General features: G+C 38.7%; 1 protein-coding gene across 6 annotated transcripts; it reads left to right on the top strand.

Moving 5' to 3' along the window:
* Positions 1 to 315: 315 nt before the first annotated feature.
* ANKRD46 (ankyrin repeat domain 46) lies at positions 316 to 21,948 on the top strand. 6 transcript variants are annotated; one of them, XM_064647603.1, is made up of 6 exons: positions 689 to 761; positions 6,068 to 6,170; positions 12,938 to 13,095; positions 13,768 to 14,108; positions 15,421 to 15,579; positions 20,055 to 21,948. In XM_064647603.1, exons 4-6 carry the CDS (start codon positions 13,798 to 13,800, stop codon positions 20,269 to 20,271), a joined length of 687 nt encoding a protein of 228 aa, XP_064503673.1. In that variant the 5' UTR covers positions 689 to 761; positions 6,068 to 6,170; positions 12,938 to 13,095; positions 13,768 to 13,797; the 3' UTR covers positions 20,272 to 21,948. The 6 variants fall into 6 exon arrangements, with proteins under 6 accessions (XP_064503681.1, XP_064503646.1, XP_064503687.1 ...); XM_064647576.1 differs by lacking the exons at positions 689 to 761; positions 12,938 to 13,095 and adding an exon at positions 400 to 419; XM_064647617.1 differs by lacking the exons at positions 689 to 761; positions 12,938 to 13,095 and adding an exon at positions 404 to 419 and having other exon boundaries at positions 5,959 to 6,170.
* The last annotated feature ends 2,224 nt before the right edge of the window (positions 21,949 to 24,172 follow it).

A 24,172-nucleotide genomic window follows, 5' to 3' on the forward strand; every position in this document is an offset into this window, starting at 1 on the left:
TCCAGACTGAACACCCCCAGCTCCCTAAGCCGCTCCTCGGAAGACTAGTGCTCCAGACCCTTCACCAGCTCCCTTGCCCTTCCCTGGATCCACTCCGGCACCTCAGTGTCCTTCCTGCAGTGAGGGGCCCAGAACTGGACACGGGACTCGAGGTGCGGCCTCGCCGGTGCCGAGTACATGAGGATGATCACTGTCCTGGTGCTGCTGGCCGCACTGTTTCTGATTCCCTGCCTCCCAGCGGGCCGGCCCCGCTCCCCTGGCTCGGCCGAGCTGCGCTGTGAAGGACGGAGGGACGGACGGTGCGGGACCCGCCCGGCGGTGGCGGCCTCCGCCCAGGAGGGGGCGCCCGTTCCGCCCCCCGCGGCCCCGGCCCGTCCGCCCGCCCGTTCCGGCCCCGAGCGCCCAGAGAGCCCGGGCAGGTACGGCGGGAGCGGGGCGGGAGCGGGGCCGGGGCGGGCAGGGAGGGCAGGGCCGGGGGGCTGGGAGAGCAGGGCAGGGCGATTTCGCCTAACCCAGAGGTGTGCCGGGCCCGGGTGGGGGCTCGGGGACGGGCCCTGGGCAGTGCCCGGCCCCGGAGCCGTGGAGGTGGAGCGCGGTGATGCGGTTTGGTGGGAAGAGGTTTGGTGGGAGAACAGCGGGAGCAGTGCCAGCCTTCCGAACGGGAAGGGAGGGGAACGGGCACGGGAACGCGTCCGCCCTCCTGACAGGACGCTGGTAAGTGTGCGGCTTTGGAACGCGCTTTCTAGGTGAAAACAACGAAGGTAAGTGAAACTAAAATACGTATTTCAACCTGTCCTCAAAACTGTCTTTGATAAAGCAATTACTGGTTTTAAGGGAAATGGAGTAGTTCCCGGTTTTTTTCTAGACGACACTAAGGCCATTGCACATTGTTACTGTGCTGAAAAGGTAGGGCTAACACCCGAGTTGTAAAGAGGATGGGGAAGTAACTGGAGACAAACTACGGTGAGTAATGTTGAATGGAAAATCCATTAAATCTGAGTATCAAAGAGTATAAAATTAGTTCTTTGAAGATCTGTCTTGCGACCAATCTTATTAAATATTTCATAGAGATCTTGAGGTAGCAATTAAAACTTTACTGTCTTTATTTGGCAATCATGAAGAATTGGGAAGCACTGGCAATATAGAAGAGAGTTATGAGACTACAGAGAAAGAATGGGGTGATCCTGAGAACTAGAATATGAAATAAGTACGGTAGCAATTTAAAGAATGAGGGTTTACAGTTGTAACCTTGTAAGGAAACAATATACAGAAGAAATTCTTACCGGTTGGAAGCAACACAAAACCAAAGTATGTGTTAGGTAGTTACAAGATATGCAATGTGGAAAAAGTAGATGCTGACTACAGTGATCCAGTAAAAGAAGTAATTATTGCCCTTGAACAGAACTCTAGAATACTTTGTATAATGTTAATCATTCTCAGGTAAAAAAGTAAAGTGGAACAGGTGCAGGAAGATGTGCCTTGGACAGGTAGGGAAATTAAGAGTCTGTTGGAAGAAGCATTTGGCTTTTTTAATTTTGTTGAATAAAGGCCTTTTTTGCTCTCTATCAAACCCATCAAGGTAAACACTGAGAAGGGAATAAATTGAGCTAAAGAATTATGTTGATACATGAATAATTTAACACAGATTTTAAGATTAATAACATATGAAAATTTCTAACTACCAGAAAGCACTGATGTTCAAGAGCAGCCTTCCAAAAGGTCAAGGAAGAGCGAAAGCCCAACACTTTTTAGATAGAATGTGACTGATATATTCAAATAATGATTTTGTTTGCTGCAGCAGAGTTCTAAGCTTAATGTTACCTGTAGACTATAGATCAATTTTCCTTTTTTGTTCATTTGTGAAATAGATTATTAGCAAGAACTTGTTAAATATGTTTTTTAGAAGAAAAATATTTTTAGTAGTGTTTCCAGTCTAAATAGTAGGGTTGGTGACAGTCAGAAAATTATGCTGCCTAATTGCTCTCTTTTTGACTTGAAGAGAAGATGTGAAGAGTAAGCTGAGGGGTGAAGTGTAGTATGTACATCTGTCTTCTTACCAGAGCAATGTGAGTTTGCCCCTGCAAGAGGGCAGTATAAAAATCTATTCTGATCTGTAATCAGTGACAGATTTCCTCTCAGCAGATTTATATCCTTTAGTTAGAGTTGTCTCATCCGGAAGAGCGGGGATTTGAAGCAGTGCTTTAAGTTGACTATATTATCCCACCTCATATTCTCATGCACTTAATGTCAGAACACGTGTGGCCTTGAAGTCCTCATCTGCAGCCCAGGACCCAAGATACCTGCTCATCCAAGGAGTGAACTACTAGTGACTATTCTAGGGATTTGGGTGTGCTGGATGTGGGTATTTTGGGGCTCTTGGTGCTCTTGTCTTTTGAGCAGTCTGTCAGTTGATTGCCTCCCACATGATCGCAGCTGTGGATGTTCTGCTTCCAGGTAGGTCAATTAATAAGCAGATAAAATATTTTAGAAGGCATTGGTTTACACACGTTACGTGAAATACATGGTTCCCGATGCATTCAGCTTTCTGCAGAGACCATCCACAGAATGCTGTTGGAGTAGACGACAGGCATGTCTTGGGTGCATGGGCTTGTTCCACTAAAGTTCAATTGTCAGCATTTATTGTGATTCTGTCTTCATCTAAGTCAAGAGCACAAATACTGAAATGGTCAGTTTTGTTGAGGTTTGCTTTGCTATTTAAAGTGATACTTAATAAATATGTGGAAAGAAGTTTTACCTTGCTCAGCACCTCACTGAAGCCATATCTGTTACAGAACTTAGCTTCTGGCTTTGATTCATGTGTCAACACCACTTTTCCAAGTGTCATGTCTTTCTTTTACTCCTCAGTAAAATTTCGATTGGCTGAGTGGAACAGAGCTGCTTAAACACCAGTTTTGTCACTCAGCAGATTTCTCACATCCAAGTAGTGCAGCTACATCAGCTGAATTTTATGACATAAAGACATAAATCCTGCAACGTTTGTTGATGGGGTTATATTCTTCATTGTGCTCAAGACCTCCTATTGGTGTCTGACCAGCAATAATGAATGGTAGCAGAAAAAGGGCAGCAGCACATTTCAGGGAAGGCCTCTGGTGTATGGGTTTCCCATGGATTGTGTAGAATGCTTGTCTGTCTTCTTCATCTCAACTTTTTTTGTTCAGAGAAGTGTTTACCTGTCTGTGCTGTGTGTTACTATGTTAGGGACTGGTTCTGCCTGAGTTTGAGTACATCTTCAGAGGATTCCTGCACAGGATTGTAGATACAGCTGATGTGGATTTTCAGGAAGCATCAGAAAAAAGTACTCTGAGGAGACCTGATGCTTATAGCACCTAGGAGATTTCTTAGTTGCAGAAATAGTTGGATTGAAAAGTTAAAAAGAAGACAAAAAGAAATTTTCAAAAAAGGGAAGGGGGCAGAAAGGTGGCACAATGAGCTTCAGTGTGCACAAAGTAGGATGGTATCTTGGGTAGAATAATCTAAACTGTGCTCACATGGTGCTGAACTCAGAACTGACAGCCACCACTCAAGAGAAAGCACTTGGAGTCACCACTGAGTGTTCCCTGGAAAACTAAGCTCAGTGTGCCATGGCAGCCAAAGAGCCAGGAAAATAGTGACTGTCCTCAGAGAGGTAGTGAGAAGAAGACAGATGACACCATTTTGCTGTCATCTGGCACCATTTTGCTGCTCCAGCTTGGTGCACCGACATCTGGGATAGTGTGCATGGTTCTGGTCTCTGCATCGGAAGAAGGATACAGCGAGTTAGAGAAAGGCAACTGAAAGGGACAAGGAGATCAGCTTCCTTAAGAGGAGAGACTGTAAAGTCAGTATTGTTCACAGAGGAGATGTCTGGGGCATGACCAAGACTTATGAAATGAAGGCAATGGATAAAGTGAGAATTATTCATCCAGTCTTGCAGCCCTGGAATTGGAGTTGCTTGCTGGGGCAGGTGGGAGGGTGGTTTCAGATGGATATAGGGAAAGATGACATGGGTGGCTGTGGAAGTGGAATGTGGGCAGGCTCGAGAAGGGATTAGAAGGTGGACAATGAGACTGTTGAGGGGCTGTGGTGGCTGCTGGGATGTGTTTGGGGAATGAACTGCAGGAAGCAGACAGGCTCATGTGCTCTCCCAAAGGATCTCTGATGGCCACTGTTGAAAGCAAAGTGCTGGGCAAGAGGGATCGATCTGATCCAGGACAGCAGTTTTAGTGAACTTATGATCAGTCTTTTTCATGGAATAATTTTAGTTCTGTGGGGTTCAGTTCTGGATTCTGAACTATTAGAATTTCCATGAACAGCCTAGAAAAGGCAGTGAGCAACAAGGTGATAGTATTTGCCAATGACATGGGTCAGCTATGAAAAGCTGCAGAAGGACCCTGTAAGGCTGAGTAGCTGGGTAATATAACATAATGGCACATGACTTCAGTGTAGGTAGAGTGATTCAGATATCATAAAAAGAATCCTAACTTCCTATATGAAATACTGAGCTCTCAATAATGAGCAGTATTTTGTAGTTATGATGAATGGTTCCATGAAAATGTAACAGCAGCACTAAGCAGCAGTGAAAAAGGTGAACCAGATAGTGAATACTATTGAGAAACAAGTAAAGAACAAACCAAGGAATCTTGTCATGCCACTGGGTTACTCCATGGTTCACCTCAGACACTCTGGTCGAGTCACCCCTGGTCTGACTCGCAGCTCAGACAACATGTAGTAGAAATGAGTGATATTCAGAGAATCAAAGCAAGAATGGTCATAGACCATTCCAAATGAGGAATGACCAAGGAAGCTGGGACTTGAAAATTCATCCTAGAAAGGGATGTCTGAGGAGGATAAGATGAAGGCCTGTAGAATCATGAGTGGCATGAAAAGAATGGGTAGGGGTCCACTGTCCCTTTTTCCTGCAGGAGATCTGGTGGTCCACAGGTGAAGTTAACAAGGCCCTGATTCAGAAAGATCAAAAGCTGTTGTTTTTTACAGGTAACTGAGTTGGAGAGCTTACCAGTTCTAATATCCAGTTGTGGATATTAGAAGTATTTATGTTGATGAGGAGAAAGGGCAGATTCAGAGGTGGAGGGGGAGTCAAATACATAGAAACCCTACCCATTTTGAATAGAAAAAGCAGTATTATATATGCTTGCTCTATTCTATGTGTTTTCCTGGCCTTTGCTTTTGGCCACCATTTGAAAAATTTTATTAGGCTCGAATGGACCTTTGCTGTGATCTGCTTTGGCTACTTTTATGTTAGCTTCCTATTCACAGGAGTAATAATTGACATGGACTTTTCTTTTGCACAATTTCACAATTTCTCTTCATCCTTTCTCAAACAGAACTTGTAAAACCTTTTTAAAGAAACATGAGTATTTCCATTTATTGACTAGATATCAGGTTTCTGTAACGGTCCAATAAAGCTAACACGATCCCATATATGGGGGTAAAAACTGGAATACCTTTATTGAAAACACAAACCACTATTTAAGGGTCTCAGGGGCTTAACATGCTAATAAGGAGGCAAGGTTCTGCCACAGTCTATTAGCATTTCCAATAGCATGGGGGGGGGGAAGGGATTTGCATTTCTCAGATCCAGTATTTACATTTGGGAGAAAAAGGATTTGTTATTTCCAGTAAGCAAGATGATACTGGGGAAGGGTGGTCAGGGAGGGAGAAAACAATGGGATATCTGATTGCATTATGCAAAGTCTCTCTACATCCTGCTGGGGGAGGCAGGTCAATGGATCTTGTCTGGTCTTTTAGATGGTGGGTTTTTCCCCAGCCCCTGTGGCCCAAGGTTTCCTGTTTAATCCTAGCAGTTTCTTTTCTGTTGGTATCCGCAATAGGTTTCATGTTGAATATTGAGTCTTTTATAGATAAGTTAGTGGCTTTTGCTAAGTTGTCTGAAGGTGGAAGTTTTCCCTGTACAAGTGATGTCTCTTTTGTTTCCAGGCTCAGTAGGATCCATTGATGCAATTGGTAAACATCAGTTGAGCTACTTTGCTCTCAGGTTCTTTTCCATCATCTTTTCCATCATCGTTACATTTTTGGTCAGTTCCAGCCTCTCTGCAGATCAGGAGCTTGAGGGTGTTCTCCCTGATTCTCCTCGGACTTGCCTGTTGTCCTGGAAACCCATAGGCTGCTGGCCCCTTCGGTCCATTAAGGTACTGTGTTGGGCAGACACTATTACTACAGATTTGCCTACCTGGAGAAATTTTTGAGCCTAAGCATGGTGAAATACGAAGCATATGCAAAAATAGCATCAATATGTGTATATTAATTAGAAATACAACCTTAAAAATATTACCATTTCATCTTGCTGTGTCACGTAACATGATCCAGTATGATACAGTTAAGTGTTGATAAAGATTTAGAAAGATTATTTGAAACAGCAAATATATCAGCTAACTATTTGTCTTTGACTAACTGTTTTAATGACTTACTGTGTGAACATGAAAATTCTGAGCAGAAATATCTGTAGCAGCAGTCATAGTAAGAGTTGCGTATCTGACAGCATTAATTGTCTTGTCATTGGTATTATTTGTTGATATAAATCAATGCATTTTAATAAACAATAACAAATAAATAATAAACAACTAAATAAGTTGTTTAATAAACAAAATATTGTTTTAAAGGTAAAGTCAACATACAGCTATCTATAAATTTAGGAGACATCTGCTTTTTAAAGTGACCTGCTTCCGTTCACTAGCCACTAAGCTGGATTTGATGTTGCACACCAAGGCTGTGTCATCAAGGTTATATATGACCAAGAGCATATAGGCAATTATACACATTGTAAGAAAAATATTAAGACAGTACAAACTGTATAGTAATAAGTCATTTGGTGACAGGTTCTTAATTTCCTTTATTGCTCTTATTAAGTTCTGACTTCTGATGATTCCAGCTGGACACAGAAAGTTTTTCCCATGTTAATAGGCTTGTCATCTCAGACTTACTATTTCCCTAGGTAAGGACTGGACCTTTTGTGTGTGGGTAGGGGGACAGGTGTTTTGGATTTAGTTTTGGATGTTTTTTAAGAACATGCATAAATGCATAGTTTTTAAAATTAAATACCTTTGTGTTCAGAACTCATATACCAAAGTTCTCATTTCACTAATACAGAACTGGAGCTTGAATGAGATTGGGAATAGCACTTTGGATTGCAGAAGATAGAAAACACCACAAATGTAGAAAAGGTGCTCCGTGTGCCTCCAGGCTTATGCACCACACCGGTACCTAAAGGGAACCTGCGTGAAGGCTGGAGAGGGGCATTTTACAAGGGCGTGAGACAAGGGGCAATGGCTTTAAACTGAAAGAGAGCAGGTTTAGATGGACATAAGGATTAAATTCTTTCCTGTGAGGGTGGTGAAAAACTGGAACAAGTAGCCCAGAGAATCAGTGGGTGTCCCATCCCTGGCAGTGTTCAAGGCAAGGCCAGGTTGGGTGGGACTTTGAGCAACCTGGTCTGGTGGAAGGTGTCCCTGCCCGTGGCAGGGGTGTTGGACCAGGTGACCTTTAAGGTCCCTTGCAACTCAAACCATTTTATGATTCAATGATTCACTCCAGTGGGACAGAAATGTGTCAGTCCACGTGGTGGCAGTGTCCATCCAGACAGGAGTGCTGTACCTCCCTCGGCAGCCTGTGAGCACCGCCAGGAGGGAGCGATCCTTTGTGGCTCAGTTACTGTTGTCTTCTTTTCCAGAGGACTGCTTCGATTCTGCAGCAAATTTAAACACAAACACTTAATTAGGAGTGGAACAAATTCTCTCTAGTCTGTTAAAACCCAAACAAATAAACCAATAAAAAACCAATATTCAAAGACCTGTAATATTTTCTTGATCAACATATACCCCACATGTTTCCAGCAGACACAGACAAAGAATTTGAATGAAGGTTTGTGAAAAGGTTGATAATTATGACCAATGTGATTCAATAACTTTCTATAAAAACAGATGTATTCAAGCTGAGCACAATGATCAGAGAAGTACTGCAGTTATTTACTGATTTCCCTGAGCCAGTTGTGGAGAATTTAAGTTACAGATGATTTGAAGAAATCTGTAAATTACCTTTCTTCTTAAATAGTTCTTGTGCAGAAGATGATAAATGAGGAATGTTAAAAAATACTGAGCTATATATTTGATAGAAGTTAAGTGCACTGAAAGATGTAATGCAACTGAATTACCAGTTAAGTATAGGATAAGCAAGGATAAAATATTTGGAATCTGCTTGTTGATAAAAGTGTTTTAAAAGATAATTTCTTTCCTATTGTTCCCGTGTTTTGCGTACATAAATACACAAAGCTTGTACTGTTTATCTGGGAAAGCATTCTGCAACTCTGGATTGGCATTTGAAATCTTGTATATTTTTTATCTTGTACTGTTGACATACTGTACAATGATGAGCAAAGATCCCTATTTCCCAATGCTATTGTTTGCTGATCCATAAAAGAGCAGCAATAGTTGTTGAAACCTTTTCATAAAGCACTTTGTAGACCATATGTGTAAAGCCCTTTGTATATGCAGTGCACCAAAGTTTCTACTTACAGGATGGCCCTGGCAATCAAGAGAATATACCTGTATGTCTCATGTCTGTATAAGGGAATGGGAATGATTCAAAAGACAAATGACATAAAAAATGTTCTTCTATTACCACATACCCATGTGTCTGACTAGAGACATGAGAGGGGATGTGGGTGTTACAAGCCTGCTGTGATCCTTAAATCCAGGAACTGCTGGAAAAAAATCCTGAAGTTAGAAAGGGAAAATGCTGCAAAACATAGATGTATGTAAAGCAGACATCATGCTGTATTGAATCTGAGCTCCTGCTTTTAGCAGCAGATCCATGTTAGTGGAGTCATAAAACTTTGTTCCAATTGGACTGAATAGATAAAGGTTTCTAATAGAAGATACAGAAATCTCAGTGGACCTTGATTTAGGTAATGGGGTTGTTTCTTAAACAGAAATGAGCTAATCACATAATTTTTTACTAAATCTAACATTTATTCAGTTAAATGACTTCTCAGTGACTTACACGTAAATACATGTCTGCATGAAAACAGCAGTATTGGAATGTTTTTCATTCATTGAAATACTGAAAAGGAAGAGCTCTGCAGGCCACTGAAGTGCTCTCCAAGTTCATTACAGAAAGAGGAAGCTGCCTGCCACCAGGGAGATGACAAATGCAAATGTTGCAAGTAACGCATTGGGTTTTTTTGGTGGCACAGGGTGGGAGATGGTACTTTTTACTGGTTTTGGTTTAGTTTCCATTTTTGGTGGTGGCAACTTCTGTAGTTGTAGTCTTACTGATGCTTAGGTTCTACATGTTAAAGTGTGTATTAATATTGAGAAGTCTCAAGGATTGAGCAATCTGGTATTGTCCTGTTGTCCTGACGTGTTGTTTTGAAATAGGGACAATTACTTCAGTTTCTCTGAATGTTCTGGAAAATACTGTAGTTTTGCAGAACTGGTATATGCTACATAGCAGTGACTGGGTGATTAATCACAACTTGGCAGGTTTATTAATGTTTTTGTAGTGGAGGGATGGGTCCCATTAGTGATTCTGTCTCACAGTCAAGCTGTTCTCTCCTGTTTCTGGAGCTGTTTGGTAGCTGTTGAACTTAATGAGAAGGCAGAGACAGCAGCATGTATTTACTGTAAAATAAAACTGTCCATGGTTAGTACAAATTACAGCCTAGTTTAAGAAGTGACAGAATTTGCATTTAGCAGGCGTGAACGTGTCCTACAACAGATCACTGTGTGACAGTGAATTACCATTGTACATGTAGTGAGAGACAATTGACTCCTAGTAAATAAAAGTCAATTATTCTTACAGAATCACTTAATATAAGCATTCCTTTTGAAAACAAACCAGTTTGGTTAAGTTTTCTTATCCTGTACTAGCCCAAAATGTGTCATCGAAGAAGTGGCTTAAGTAATAATTTCTAAAATTACTACTTAAAAAGTACATTGTGTTGAGGCCATATAAATGTTGTATAAATCTAGGGAAAATGTATTCTCATAGTATGCCTTTCTGTTGGGAATCTTTCTAGCTTGGGAGAATGTATTTGAATTTACTTTTTTTTTCCCAAAATAGTTTTCTATCGAAGTACCAAGTTATTAACAACAAAACTTTTTTTTTAAAACAAAATTATTATTTAACAGATACATTTTCAGATGGTGGTGCATTTTTAGAAGCAGTAATTTATTTCAGTCTTTAGAAACTAGATTTATTTAACTAAATTTTGTTTCTCAATCTGCAGCATTAGATACTTATTGAAGCAGTAAGCTTTTTGATATATAATGTGGTCAGAAATGTAACCACCTCTTGTTTATTCAGAAATATCTAATGAAGTTGACTATCGCAATTTTTTTAAGGGTTTTATTAGACAGGAAATTTTACTAAGTTGGGTTAAATTTGAGGCAAGAACATGTCATTTGGGGGCTGACATTTTAAAGATGCTGCGTAGTTCAGCTTTGTATGCAGCTTATATCTGGCATAGGTTAGGTAGCCGTATGTGAAACAGAATTGTGTTTGTAGAAAAAAATCTTTTTAATCACAAAGCTAAATCAAACCAGATGATCCAGATTGTCTTATTTTCCCCTCCACCTTTTTTTTTTTTTTCTGGTGAATGCGTGCTTAGTCCACAATCTTCAAGTGTTGGGAAGAAAGATTTGGATTTGCTGGGATTTTTTGTCTTTCTTACTCTGAAATACTAAGGTTTTACTTTAGTCTTCTACACATCAGTGATTGATTCTAGAAGATTCTAGTGATAATAAATTCTAAATCAGAATTACTTCCAGTTATACATCCTGTTAACTGCTAATCTTTGGGCTTCCTTTTCTGAGAAGATAAGGAGGTGACTTTTTCCCTGGTATTATTAGCTAATGTTTCGTCACAGTTGGAGAATTCTGTAAGGCTTTACCGGACATACACGTCTGGTATGAAAATATAAACATTAGCTTACATATAACAGAGCATGCCATGCCATTTCTCAAATAGCCTGAGTCTCTTCCAGTATAATATTCTCATGTTGATTTATGTTAGACCTTGTTTTATTAAGCAGGTTTAAACACTCAAGTATTATTTTACAAGCAAATCACAATCTTTTTGTCAAGTACAAGTAGGGGTTTGTGCTGCTGATATGCTGTTACTATGGCTGATAATTGGAGGTTTTAAAATGATTTATGATCTTGCTTTAGGGAAGATTTAGTGCAGAGGTCACAATCACGTCGTACAGAAAGTGGTCCCACTATTTTTCTCAGCGAAGATTGGAGTAGCAGAGTGGAAGAAGGATTCTCATATTTATGATTTGGGTGGGAAATGGGCAAGAAAATTGAAATTGTTGTCAGCTGGGAATCCTAGCTTTGCAACATCCAGAGGGGTGTAACATATTCATTGAAATGCAAGTAATTGCATTGTCCTTTCTTGTTGTATTGAGTCATAAGGAAGCTGTTAGTGCCCTAAATGACACCAGTCTTGCACAAAGTTTTACTGTGTATCAGTGAACTGGCCTTTTGCTATTGGAAATGGTTATGGAAAAGGGTTCTTGAGCCCGTGATTTACCATCATGTGCTTAAAAACATACTTGCAGTGTAGGGGAGGGCCCCCTGGTGGTCTAGTGGTTAGGATGTGGCGCTCTCACCGCTGCGGCCCGGGTTCGATTCCCGGTCCGGGAACTCCTCCGGGCAGATGGAGCTCGTCAGCCCTGTAAGGCCATCCATCTAAGTGAAGGTCACTCTAAACAAACCTACGTCCTGAGGACCTCGCTGCCACCGTCCGAGCTCGCTCGGCCCCGGCAGATGAACCTCAGGATTAAAGGGTGGGCTCAGTTCAGCGCACACTGTGTCTCACCTAAAAAATCCACTGCGCGGGCTCGAAGGGTAATGACCTTTCCCAAAATCTTCGTTCACGAAGACTGGCCATGATGATGATGATGATGATGATGCAGTGTAGGAGAATGTACTCTGCTTAAAATCATTCCTTATACAGATACCAGGACATAGAATTTATTCCTATCTCTTTCTCTTCAGTGTCCAAGAAAGAAAAAAAAAAAGCTGTGCATTCCTGCACTGGGAAACAGTGTTGATACATGTAGCAGAATTTGTCCAGATAGGAAATACAACCCAGCGAAGTTTAAGTATGATTTATTAACCTCAACAGCCCCAAGTGCTACAGCTCTTAATCAGACCAGTGCATAAACATTTTGAAATTACTTACGTAGGTACTTTGATCTTGAATTTGATCTAAAACATGGGGGAAGAGCTATAAAATATAGACATTATGAACTCTCAAAAAAGGAGACGTTTTAAATTGAATTCTTTGGCTACTGGCCATGTTTCCATTCTCCTGGCTGAATGGATGCACTAGTGTAGTAGGATGCCTTATATAGATGAGAAAATTTAAATCTGGCTATAGCAGTTTTAATAAGAGGTTCAAATATTAATTAGAACCCTGTTACACCATGAGCCCAAAATAGAAACCCTGGGCAAGTGAAAAATACTGTTTCAAATGAGGTTTCGGTTTACTTTATGTTCAAAGCTTATCTAGTAAAATTACTTTTCCCTCCCGTCACTTGAATTGTGTCATGTCTTTATTGAGATTTCTTGTAAGGAATTGTATTGGTTTATATTATTTTTTCTTTTCTACCTCTTCTCCGAGGCAGTGCAAAGAGAGGGCTGTTGTCCAGTCTCCTAGATGTTATCATTGCTTCTTAGCATTGCCTCATACACATTTTACCATTCTCTTGCTCAGTCATTCTCTTTTTTCCCTACTGTTTTCAAGTAATCTTTTCTGTATCCGATAAGCACATAGTGTCATCATACCCTCATTATTTGACTCATCCATGAATATTCTTCTGCAAAACTTAAATCATAGTTCATGAAATATTCTATATCAAGTAATCTATGGTGAAACATTTATTTTCCTCTTTTAGGTCCTGATACAGAAAAGGACTTAATCCTTTGTTTAATATTAAACCAGAGAAACTTCAATTGTGCTTTTCCATATTGAGATTCTAGTCAAATCCACAGCAGCTCTGTACTTAATTTTACCATTGTCTTCCTTGTACCCACTTCCAGTTTTCACTTTCAGGTGGGCAGTTTCACCTAGTGCATTCAGTTTTTTGTGGTCTGTATTGCTATTCTTGTTTGTTCAGTAGTTTGTATATCTGTGGCACTGTAAAAATAATGTTCTGCAAAGAGTATGGAAAAATGTATTTCTTGCAGAATGAAGGAATTAGTGTTTACATTAATCTAGCATTTTTAGCAACTGACTGTACTTTGTGTATTGAAGTTCAAATTCAGATGGTAAAAATCCCACTGGAGTAGTTTTGCTTATAAGCTGGTAAAAATTGCAGTTAGCATCACTGTACACGTGAACTGAATTGTTTATAGCTTCCCCATTTGTGACAGCTTCTTCCTTTCTGTCCTGATCTGCAGTGTTTTGCACTTTAATATCAATACCACTACATGTGATTCCTTAGTAGGTGAATGCTAATCACCTGTCTTGCATTTGTGACAGTGATCTTACCAGTTTTCTATAATAACAAAAGCTTTGCTGCTGTTTCCAGAGGTGTGAGTAAGACTAAATGGGGCTTTTTCCCTATTACTAGAAGGGAATGCAGGACACAAAGTTAGTGTGTATGACAGGAAGATTTCAGAGTTGGCTTGTAAGCTAGTTTGCATTCTTGTTTTGGAACCTGAATATTTGCATTGTGTTTATTTGCTTGGTTTCACCATCGTTTCTTCCTGCTTAAACTTGCAGGTGGGTCACGTCCTCTGGAGATTCAGAACAATGTCCTACGTTTTTGTAAATGACTCCTCCCAGACAAATGTGCCACTGCTGCAGGCTTGTATTGATGGAGACTTTAACTATTCCAAACGACTGCTAGAGAGCGGTTTCGACCCAAATATTCGTGACAGCCGAGGCCGAACTGGCCTTCACCTTGCTGCAGCCAGAGGAAATGTAGACATCTGTCAGCTCTTGCATAAATTTGGTGCTGACCTACTAGCCACTGATTACCAAGGTAACACAGCTCTTCACCTGTGTGGGCATGTTGATACCATCCAGTTCCTAGTTTCTAATGGACTTAAAATTGATATTTGGTAAGTAATTTTTTACAGCATATATATTTATAATATATTAGTCTTCTGTCACCACAGCCTTGCATATAAATTTGCTGTTGCTGAAATGCTGTATTTGGTGCAATTCCACTTTTTAAAGATACCACTTAATAAAAACACAAACTAAGAAGACAGGAAAACGAGGGCACTTTTGCTAGTCTGTGCAACAGGCAACGCAAATAACCATCAGCTACTGGTGTGGACTCCTATGTCTAATCTTGCCCCATTGATGGATTGCTGCCTTAGTTTGGCCAGACAGCCAGGTGTGGGTGGTTGGCACCAATGGAAAAAATCACATTGACCACTCTAAAAGAATTTTCTCCACTACAGTTCTATTGTTGTACTGGATAAGACAAAGAAAATACAGTATATGTGTGTCAGTTCATTCCCATACTCCTCTGGTAACAATGCTTCCTTTCAGTGTTTTCGCCCTCCCTCAAAGTCCATGACTCAGTCCTTCTTTCAAATATTGTATATTCTTTCCTTCTGGCTCCCAGCAGCTGTCAGATGCCAGTACTCAGATGTAAGCTCTCAAGCTGCAAAATAACTAGCTGTTTCATTCCTGTACTGAATTACTTTGTTTGTGGAACTTTCTGCATATTCACGTGTGCAAAAACCAGGAGTAATGTGAAAAAACCTTTGAGTTTTTTTAATCTGTCCCTTTTCCACCTGTACCTCATTAATGTTTTCAACTCAGCAAAACTAGTTATTGGTAGACCAGATTATTTATGGGTTGTGGGTTGGGTTTTATTCCCCTTATTTCAAACTCCTCTGGTGGAAATTCCTGGTCTAAAGGCAGCTCTGGTCCTATTCAGTATTATTTTAATAGCAGCAGAGGGACCATCTGTATTTTATTTCATTTTTGCCTGATGTCCTAATACCCTAATGGAAAAGGAACCGAGGAGCCAGATTGCACAATTCTTTCTTGAAATTAGGCTTGAACTTGAACATTACTGTAAATCTACTGTTTATTTTTTGCTATAACACCCAGAGATTCCACTTAGAGTCCAACGAATTTTGATTTTACTTAGAGGGAGAAAAGAGTTGTACAATTTCAAACCTGAATATACTGATTTTCTTCTATAGCCGATTATGCTGTAACTTGTATAGAGAGGATTCTTGTACTGCCTGATACAACAGAAAATAGTTCTAAATAGTTACTATTCTATTCTACTATACTACTGAAATAGTTCCGATAGTTACTAAATTGTAATATGTTATGCTGAGTTGACTTGTTACAAAATTTCTATATTAAAATTTTCTTTCCTTATGTCTTTTTGTGGGGTTGTTTTAGCAACCATCAAGGTGCAACACCACTTGTTCTTGCCAAACGAAGGGGTGTGAATAAAGATGTGATTAGACTGCTGGAATCCCTAGAGGAGCAAGAGGTGAAAGGATTTAACAGAGGAGCTCATTCAAAGCTGGAAACAATGCAGACTGCTGAAAGTGAAAGGTATTTACCAAACAAAAATAATTACTAGGAGAAATGGCATTTATGGATTTTAGACTTTCGTGATTGTTTATTCCTCAAAACAGATAATATGAAGTTTGGCCTGATATTATCAGACCAAATCAAAATCAAATGTTAAATTTTGGAAAAATCTATTTAAACAGATCAAATGTAAGGAAAAAAAGAACTTCTTCTACTGGGATTTTAATTTTATGGTAGAAATTTTAAAAAATAATTACTCATTTTCCATTACAGAGTCTCAAAAATAAATATTCACAAAACCAAAGAGAAAATAGCATGAAATGCAAAATGCCAATATCACAGGTTAACCTGACATACTTTTCATAAGAGGGAATGTCTGCAAAGAAGGGGTAGCAGACTTTTCATCTATCTGAATTTGAATAAAGTATTTTATGTAGTGCCATATATGAAATTTTTATCAGCAGTAGTCCTGGAAAAGATGGAGAATAAGAATGTCATGGTGGCTAAAGAGATAGTTAATGGAGAACTGAAGAGCTCAGGAAAATTGCTGGCCATTTCAGGGAAATTATTGGGTTAGAGGGAAGTTACTAATGAATTCTTAAAGGTCTGGTTCTGGGACTGCGTTTACTTAGAATTTTCTTAAATAAAAAAGTAGAAGCATGTTAGTGATACCAAGACGTGAGATACAGACAACCCAAATTGGGATGACACAGACAAAAACTTGGGGTTACAAGGGAGAGGAAATTAGCAGGAATAAATTGTCATTCAGTAGCACAAAATGCACTTTACCAAAAGCTGGATGCCATAAAATAAAAGTTGGAAAGTAGAAAACAAAGGTATAGGAGAAAAGGCTTGATGTACTAGTCAGTTCCAGGAGTTGATGCTTCCCTGAAAAATGCAGTGAAGTCCTACAGAGCACAAAATGAGATATTTTCACTACATGAAGAAAACTGTCAGTCCTGTTGTTTAAAGCAACACTGACTGTTTACTCTCATTCGAAAAGTTTAATTTATCCTTTCAAGAAGCATTGAGAGACATGACTTGAAGCACTCAGGGAACTGAGCATCTCCTTATGAAAGAAGGCAACTAGAGCTTGTTTTAGCTTGGCAGAGTGAAAGCAGAGAGGTGTATGTGGTTGCTGACAAGAAATACTGGTTTTGAACAAAATAACTGTTTAAGACAAAAGATGATGATAGCATAAGAGCCAAAGGATACAGATAAACCACAAATACTTTTGTGATTGAAAATTGGGAGTGTTTTTTTACAATCAGCTTCCAAGACAGTCTTCGTGTAGATTTGGATGAGGCAAGAAGCCTTGCAGGTTTCAAAGGATGATAATTCTCTTGCAGAAATCATTGAATTGCCAATAAACATGACAGAACATGGAACTGAGGTTAATAACGCAAGAAATCTTTTCAATACTGTTTTAGTTTTAATTCATATTGAAAACAGGCTATCAATGTTGTTTGGAATACTTGCTCTTACACTGTAGTTATTCAAATTCGGAGGGTTTTTTATGTTGTCAAATAATGATCATGAACTATGGCTACTGAAACATTATATCACAAAAGACAGGGAGTGTTGTCACGTAACCGTTGATCAGTTTATGTCAAAATGTACACAGCCTGTACTGTAAATGAAAATGAAGCTGTGCAGATGGAGTTATCTGACTAAAGAGAAACGGTGAAGCCAACAAAATTACAGAAATAATGCCAAACACTCCTAGTGAACAGATTTGAAGCTCTTTCTTACACATCGGGTGACCACACCTATCAGAGAGACCGTTTTAAGCCCTGAAATAGAAAATTTAATTTTATTCTCAAAATTACATGGTTATAAATTATAAGAATTTGTGCATAATACCTTTCCGACTTCACTAAATTTTATTGAAAGTTGCTCATCCCACAGAAATGCATTTATGCTGGTTTTGTTTAAACATATGGACCAACAGCTCAGCCCCATTTCCATTCCAGTTTTTGATTGGATAGTGTCCCTTTAATGAACATAGCTTCCTTTCTGTTATTTGACCTTCATAAATGTTATATTGTTTGCTTTGGCAAGGAAGTCAGCAACTCTCCTTGGGGAGAGACACAGAGACATAAACAGTGCAGTACCCAGCTTGTTTGGGAATGTGTTTAAAATGTCTGAAATACATTATTTTAAAAATAACAAATAGCAGATGCCTACAGCAGCCAAAGCAAGTGAGCTCGTGTGCTGTTTGCTTTGTAAATAAATAATGCCTTTGTAACAGTTGGCTTTTCAGACCTCCACAGTTTCACTCCTCCCTCTTAGTATTATTTTCACATTTTAGAGACGTTTAGACTAATGTCTTCTGTCCTGCCCGTTCCCCAAATGTTTTACATTATGTATGAACCTGTGGAGAAATAATGCTCTTTCTAAAAACAATCTCTGACTTTAGTTTTCTGCTCCTTGTTACATGCAGCAGTTGCTGCTGCTCTGGAAGCAGAGGCCAAAGTTCTGTTCCCGAGTCAGACGTGTTTTCACTGGCTTTGCCCTGCCCCCAGAGGGGAGCAGAGCTTGCTCTGTCTGTCTCGCAGCGCAGACGGTCTGTCCATCTGCACAGCCCAGCAGGACCTGTGGCTGTGCCCACAAGCGCGTCCAAATGTGAACTTCCATGTCCTGTTGGAAAAAGAAGAGAACATCTGTCTGGGCTGTGTGGCACAAACTCTTCTGGGGGCACAATGCTGCATTACCTGTTCTTACGCAGCTGCAACTCATCATAAGAAAAACTATCTTGAATAGCATAGATTTTAATTGGGTCGTAATGTAAATAGAAAAAAATGTTTTCTATGCACCCTTTTCCTTTTAATGAGAAGCATGTGATCTTTTCACTTAAATTGCATGGCACCTTTATTTAACCTCTCTGTAGTTATGTATTAACTAGTTAGTACTTAATGAGTAAGTTGTTCTGTTCTCTTCTACACCAATGGCTGTCTTTTATTAAACCCCTTGTTTTGCTTGGGAAATCATAATAAGCAAGGACGATGACTAAATGCTGCAGCTATGGGCAAGCAAAAATAGCTTTACAGGATTGTAAATATTTAAAAAACAAAAATACAAGCTGTTTAACAGGCAATTTCTGAAGTCTGCACATGATGCTGCAATACTACAGCAAGCTGTGGGAGTTTAGGCTAATTGTTCTTCAGTGGCTGTACTTCCTGAGAAAAAATACCATATGAATAGTGTGAAGTTTTCTCGTGGTGTAATCTTAGAAGAGAGATTTTTTCTGATGACGATCATTTGTCAATTCATTACTGTCACCAAGAAGAGCAGCATTTCTATAATTAGTTTTGACTTGGAAATTATTTTCCCCTGAATTTTTTTTTAATTTTTTATTATTAGTGCTATAAGATGTATCTAGGAATATGGTAACTGAAAGCAGTTAGAACCAAGGAAAAAAATTTTTTTTTTCTCTGCTTACGTTCTTCTATTGACATCATTGAGTAATTGATTCCACCATTTCCTTTCTGTGCTTGTCAGAGCCCAATCCTGTAAACACCCATGTGTGTAATTTCACTCAAGTGAGAAGCAGTAGGACTGTGCAGATGGTCAAAATTTTAAGTGCAATCAAGCAATGAGAAAGTTTTGCTATTCTTCATGAGGTTTTTCAGACAGCAACAGAGAAAGTTTCCTGTTATAAACGAATTGTGAAACCAGCAAAATTGGCAGAATTATGCAAGAAGCCATACAGTATTGGGGACAACTTACATATTTTCTAAAGGTGATTCATTGTCAAGATGAGTGCCTCGTTCCCATTTTATATTTGTTTCTCATTTAAAAGTGTAAGCTTTAGTCCCTAATTTATAATCTGACAGTTTAAGGGGACCTGATGGATTGCTAGTGCAATGTTAAAACATCAAGGCAGTTGCTGAAAGCCATATGGCAGAAAACACAGCAATGCCAACTTGTTCAGAATGTTTCTGAACTTCTTGTTACCCAAATTTATTGTTTTATGTGATTTTTTTTTTTATGCTAGAGAGGAGGCCTCTGTAACTAAGACATGCAGGAGAGTAGTAAAGATCACTACAGAATTCTGCATCTAAATTAATAGTGGTTAAAGTTTCCATTTTATTCATCAGAGTTTATTTTTAGTCATAATTTGTTTTGTTAACAAGAACTGGGCCCCTTGAGGTTTTAGCTTATGCTTCATTATATTTTACTAAGCCATATTTAGTAGGAATTATGAGGACTGACTTTTGAAGGCTTCTAGGCAGCAAGCCTGCAAATTCAGGGCAGTTGTTCATATACAGATATCAGTCTCTTTGCACAGGTTAATAAAACATCCATGCAACTAAATTAAGTTTAGAGTGTTTTCCTGGCCTGCTTTGTCTTGATTTAGCAGAGGCAATGCTATAAATCTGTAGGTGGGTTTAATTTTTAATTTAGAATGTTTCAGTTGCCCTTAGTAGGATTACTGTCATATTTAAAGGTGCATTCTTTTGCTTTGATGTATTTTTAACTTTAATCCTTCGTAGTGCAATGGAAAGCCATTCCCTCCTTAATCCAAACCTGCAGCAAGGTGAAGGAGTTCTTTCCAGTTTCCGCACAACATGGCAAGAGTTTGTGGAAGACCTGGGCTTCTGGAGAGTGCTTCTCCTCATCATTGTCATTGCTCTTCTGTCGCTTGGAATAGCCTACTATGTTAGTGGGGTGCTTCCTTTTGTAGAGAACCAGCCTGAACTGGTGCACTGAAGCAAATGCAAAAAAGTGCACTGTGCTTTCCCCCGTTCTAATCTTATTTTGAGCTTCTTGGAATTATTCTTCTGGTGCAGACAGTGGCAGCTGTATATACTGTTTGCCTTTTGTACTTAATATTAGCCCCTTTGAAATAGGGATTAATTAATTTGAAATAAAACACTAAATTCTAAAGCATTCCTAAGCTACCTCTGACTTACTTTGATTTGCAAGCAAGATGTGAAGGTAACCCTCTCTGATAAAATATTATGTTTAGAAAAGGCCTTTCATAATGAATGTTAAATTCCTGGGTATCAAAAATATATCCTAGTACAGAACAAAATTTGTTCTATTTTCCCTATAAAGAGAGGTAAATCTATTGTCAGATTTTTTTTTGTATGTGCTTCAGTTGAAGCACATAGAAAGAAGATACTCTTAGGAGAAATTTTTCTTAGAAGAGAAATACTCTTTTAAAGGTCCTCCTCAAGAAATCTCAATAATGTAATAACACATTCTGATATATTGATAATAATAAGCTGCAACTCCATAGTTATTTTAATGCCTCTCCATAGTTTTGTATCTGCTAGTTTATAAAAAGAATGAGAAATAGTTCAAGTTTTACTATGTCTTTAATGTATAGATCACTCCTTTATTTATTAGATCAATGTAGTGCATCTTCCCCAGGTGAATTTAATGTTGTTAGTATCTGCCTGAAATAATTCTGTAGAACAAAGATGTTTGTTGTGCTTTGGAAGTAAAGTTATTTCAGCCGTGGGCTCGAAATTTTGCGGTTTTGTTAAAATGTTACTAAGCAAACCTTTCTTTGTAAGGGTGATTAAAAAGTAATTTGGGTGTTCTGCTGTGTTTGTAATAATTCTGTAAGGTCACTGTGAAGTATGTCGTGAAGGATAACTTTTTCTTCCTCCCACAAGGACCAGGCTGAACTGTATCACTTTGTTGTTTTCATGTTTGTGGAGAGAACTTGATTGAATAGAATTCCTTTCTGGAATTGTTTTCCATTTCAGTTGTTTTCAGACAGCACTTACAGGCTTATGAATTATTTTCTGAGTATGCAGAATAAAAGTATTTAAAATATTAATATTTAAGAACACTGTATGAAATGAAATCTTGACCCATTCTGTACTTTGCTGTGAAATCCTTTGTTGTAAATAACCTAGGGATATGAATCTTCTGTGACTCCTAAATTGTTGCTGAATAACATCAAACATTTCTTATACAGTTGATAAGTATTGATAGAAGTAACCTACATCTTTCTGTTCTGGTACCATCTATATTTTTCTTTCTGGTTTATTCGTTTGAGTTAAGAGGGTTGTTGTCTTTGTTTTGATGTGTGACATGGGTTTCACCGAGCTGGGCCCCATTCTAAATTGCATCTGAATAAATCTTAGTCTGAATTCTTAAGTTAGAGTTTAATGAAACAATACTTTTTTATTTAAAACCAAATGAGAGCATACTCCTCTTCTGAATATTTCAGTTATTGTACCATTGTTCAGCAACAGATAAATATAAAATTGTATACCTGAATTACATTTACTTGTCTAAATAACTACATTTCTGTAAATAATACTCTGTATCTTGAATAATCATGTTGTCTTTCAGTATGTATTATCTGCATAATTTGTAATTGTATTCTCAGTATGGGTGAATGCCACAAATAAATATATGTAGGAAATATGTTTTGGTGTGTTATTACGTTAGTGCAGCAGTAACAATGCTACCCCATTTTACTGAGTTCATTTGTTATGCATTGATAATGAGCATTTCAGAAGCAGGGAGGTTCCCTCCATGAGAAAAGGCAACCACTCAGTTGCTTTAAATGAGGTTTTAGAGCATGGTTTCTTGAGATTTGCCTGGTGTATTTTCAGTATTGTTACAGTATTGGAGTTGCTGTCTGGCTGTCTCTCTTATCTGAGATTTCAGGTATTGAACATGTGATCTAGAGGCCTTTCAAAATTTAAGATTACCTATGAGGAGGTACAAAACATAACCAAGAATACCAAGCTTGAGCCTTAAGTAGCCTTTCCTACTTCATTGTATTCATAAGCATACATACAGGAGCTGCAAATTGAGAAGTTTGAAAAACTGTGTGTTTCAAATTAAGATATGTCCCTTTTTAAACCAAAAAGAAATCCGAAGTGCCATTTGAGCTTCACTGTGTAATGGCTGCTGCTCTTTGAAATAAGGACATGATAAACGTCTGAGTAGAAGGGGTTTGTTCTGTATATACATCTGTTATTGAAAAAGGTCAGTTGTGCCTTTCAATATATCTACACTAATGTCTTCCTTTTCCAAGGTTGATTCTAAGAAATGAATTTACCTCCTGTACCCTAGAGATCAATAAGTACAATCTGTCTTTGTTATAGGAACAGAAAGACAACTTCAGCTTACTTTGTCTTGAGACTGTTGTCATAGGGAGTTTCATGGTTTCAGCAGAATGACACAGATCACAGACTGTCTTTAGGTAAATAAGATTTCTTTTCTTTACTATTGTAGTGGTGTCTCGATACCTTAATCCAGGGACTCACTTTTGTGCCAGGCAACACAAAATTCAGCTGAAGTACTTAAACATGATTGAGATCACAGGTGCATCACACTACCCTGCAAGGGCAGGTTCAGAATTATCTTACTTTCCCCAGAAATTAATTTCATTATGCTAATTATGAGATTAGGCACATTTCAAATTGAAGACAGATTGTCGTCTCAAGCTGTTCTTAGGCAAATGAGCCAAAGTGGAATAAGGAATTGAGAGAGAAAACAATCATGGAGGTATGAAGTGATTTTTTTTTCCAGTGACATGAAACAACTCGGTGGGCAAGACAGTGCAAGGTAAACTGGAGTGTAAAAAGGATGCACATAGGCTACTCTGCAGTGGGCTGTCCTTGTGCTCACATTTATTCCATGGCAATTTCGCACCTGTCTTACTCATAGTAACTTGTTTGGGTACCATATCTCTACCTTCAAGGGCTCTGTTCTCACTCATATTGGTAATTTGCTTTATAGAAGGGGATGATCTGTTGGGTGATTGCAATGCATAGATATTGCTTCTGGTATTTCATTTTATACAACAGGTATTTTGTTACAGGACATGATCTGGCACTGTGAGGTGTGTTGTTATGAAAAGCTCCTGTGAGAGAAAGAACAGAGTTTCTCCTTGAAATATTTAAACAGAAGACCTAGGAAGTTTCTGGGTCTGCAGCTGATTGGGAGCTTGATTTTGCCATGAGTTGACTAATCTCTATGTTTTTAATAACTTAAGTAAGTAAAAATTATCAACTCCAGCTAATTAGCTGAGTAGCTCTTTTTCTAGTCAAATATATTTGGTCATAATTACTTAGAAAAATGCAAACTAAGTAACTAATTCAGAAGTACAAATTGCAAGTGAAAGCTTCCCTGAATACTCAAAAAAAAAAAGGGTAATATTACCTGCTGTCATATTCAGAATTTTCAAAAGTCTAGCATATATTTAAATGTTACCCAAAGTTGACTTCTAATAGAACTGATTGCTTTCTCAGCTAACACACAAATGAACTTGTTTCTGAAGCTGTTCCTGCTTCTGAAGCCAGATCTTTGTTAAATTAATATTTGAATTGATAGTTAAAATAAGTCTTCGAGTTGTGAGAATTAGGTCAGAATGCTTTTCCTTTGTTCACTATTCTTTTTTTGCATTTCAGTATTAATCCCTGTAGACTGGTTACTTGCAATACACTTTGTAAAATGTCCTCAGTGATCCAAAATGTTACAAAAAATGTTGTTGCCAGTTGTTCTTACATTTCTCATCTGTGGCATTGGGGCTTCCTAGAAGAATTCAAATGTCATTGCACAGTTTCATAGCCTGCAGTTCTCTGTGAACTCTCTAAGTGCTGAGTACTGTTGAATCATGAATCTCAGATCTGTGTTA

Source organism: Pseudopipra pipra, chromosome 1 (assembly GCF_036250125.1).
Source record: "Pseudopipra pipra isolate bDixPip1 chromosome 1, bDixPip1.hap1, whole genome shotgun sequence".
NCBI lineage: Eukaryota > Metazoa > Chordata > Aves > Passeriformes > Pipridae > Pseudopipra > Pseudopipra pipra.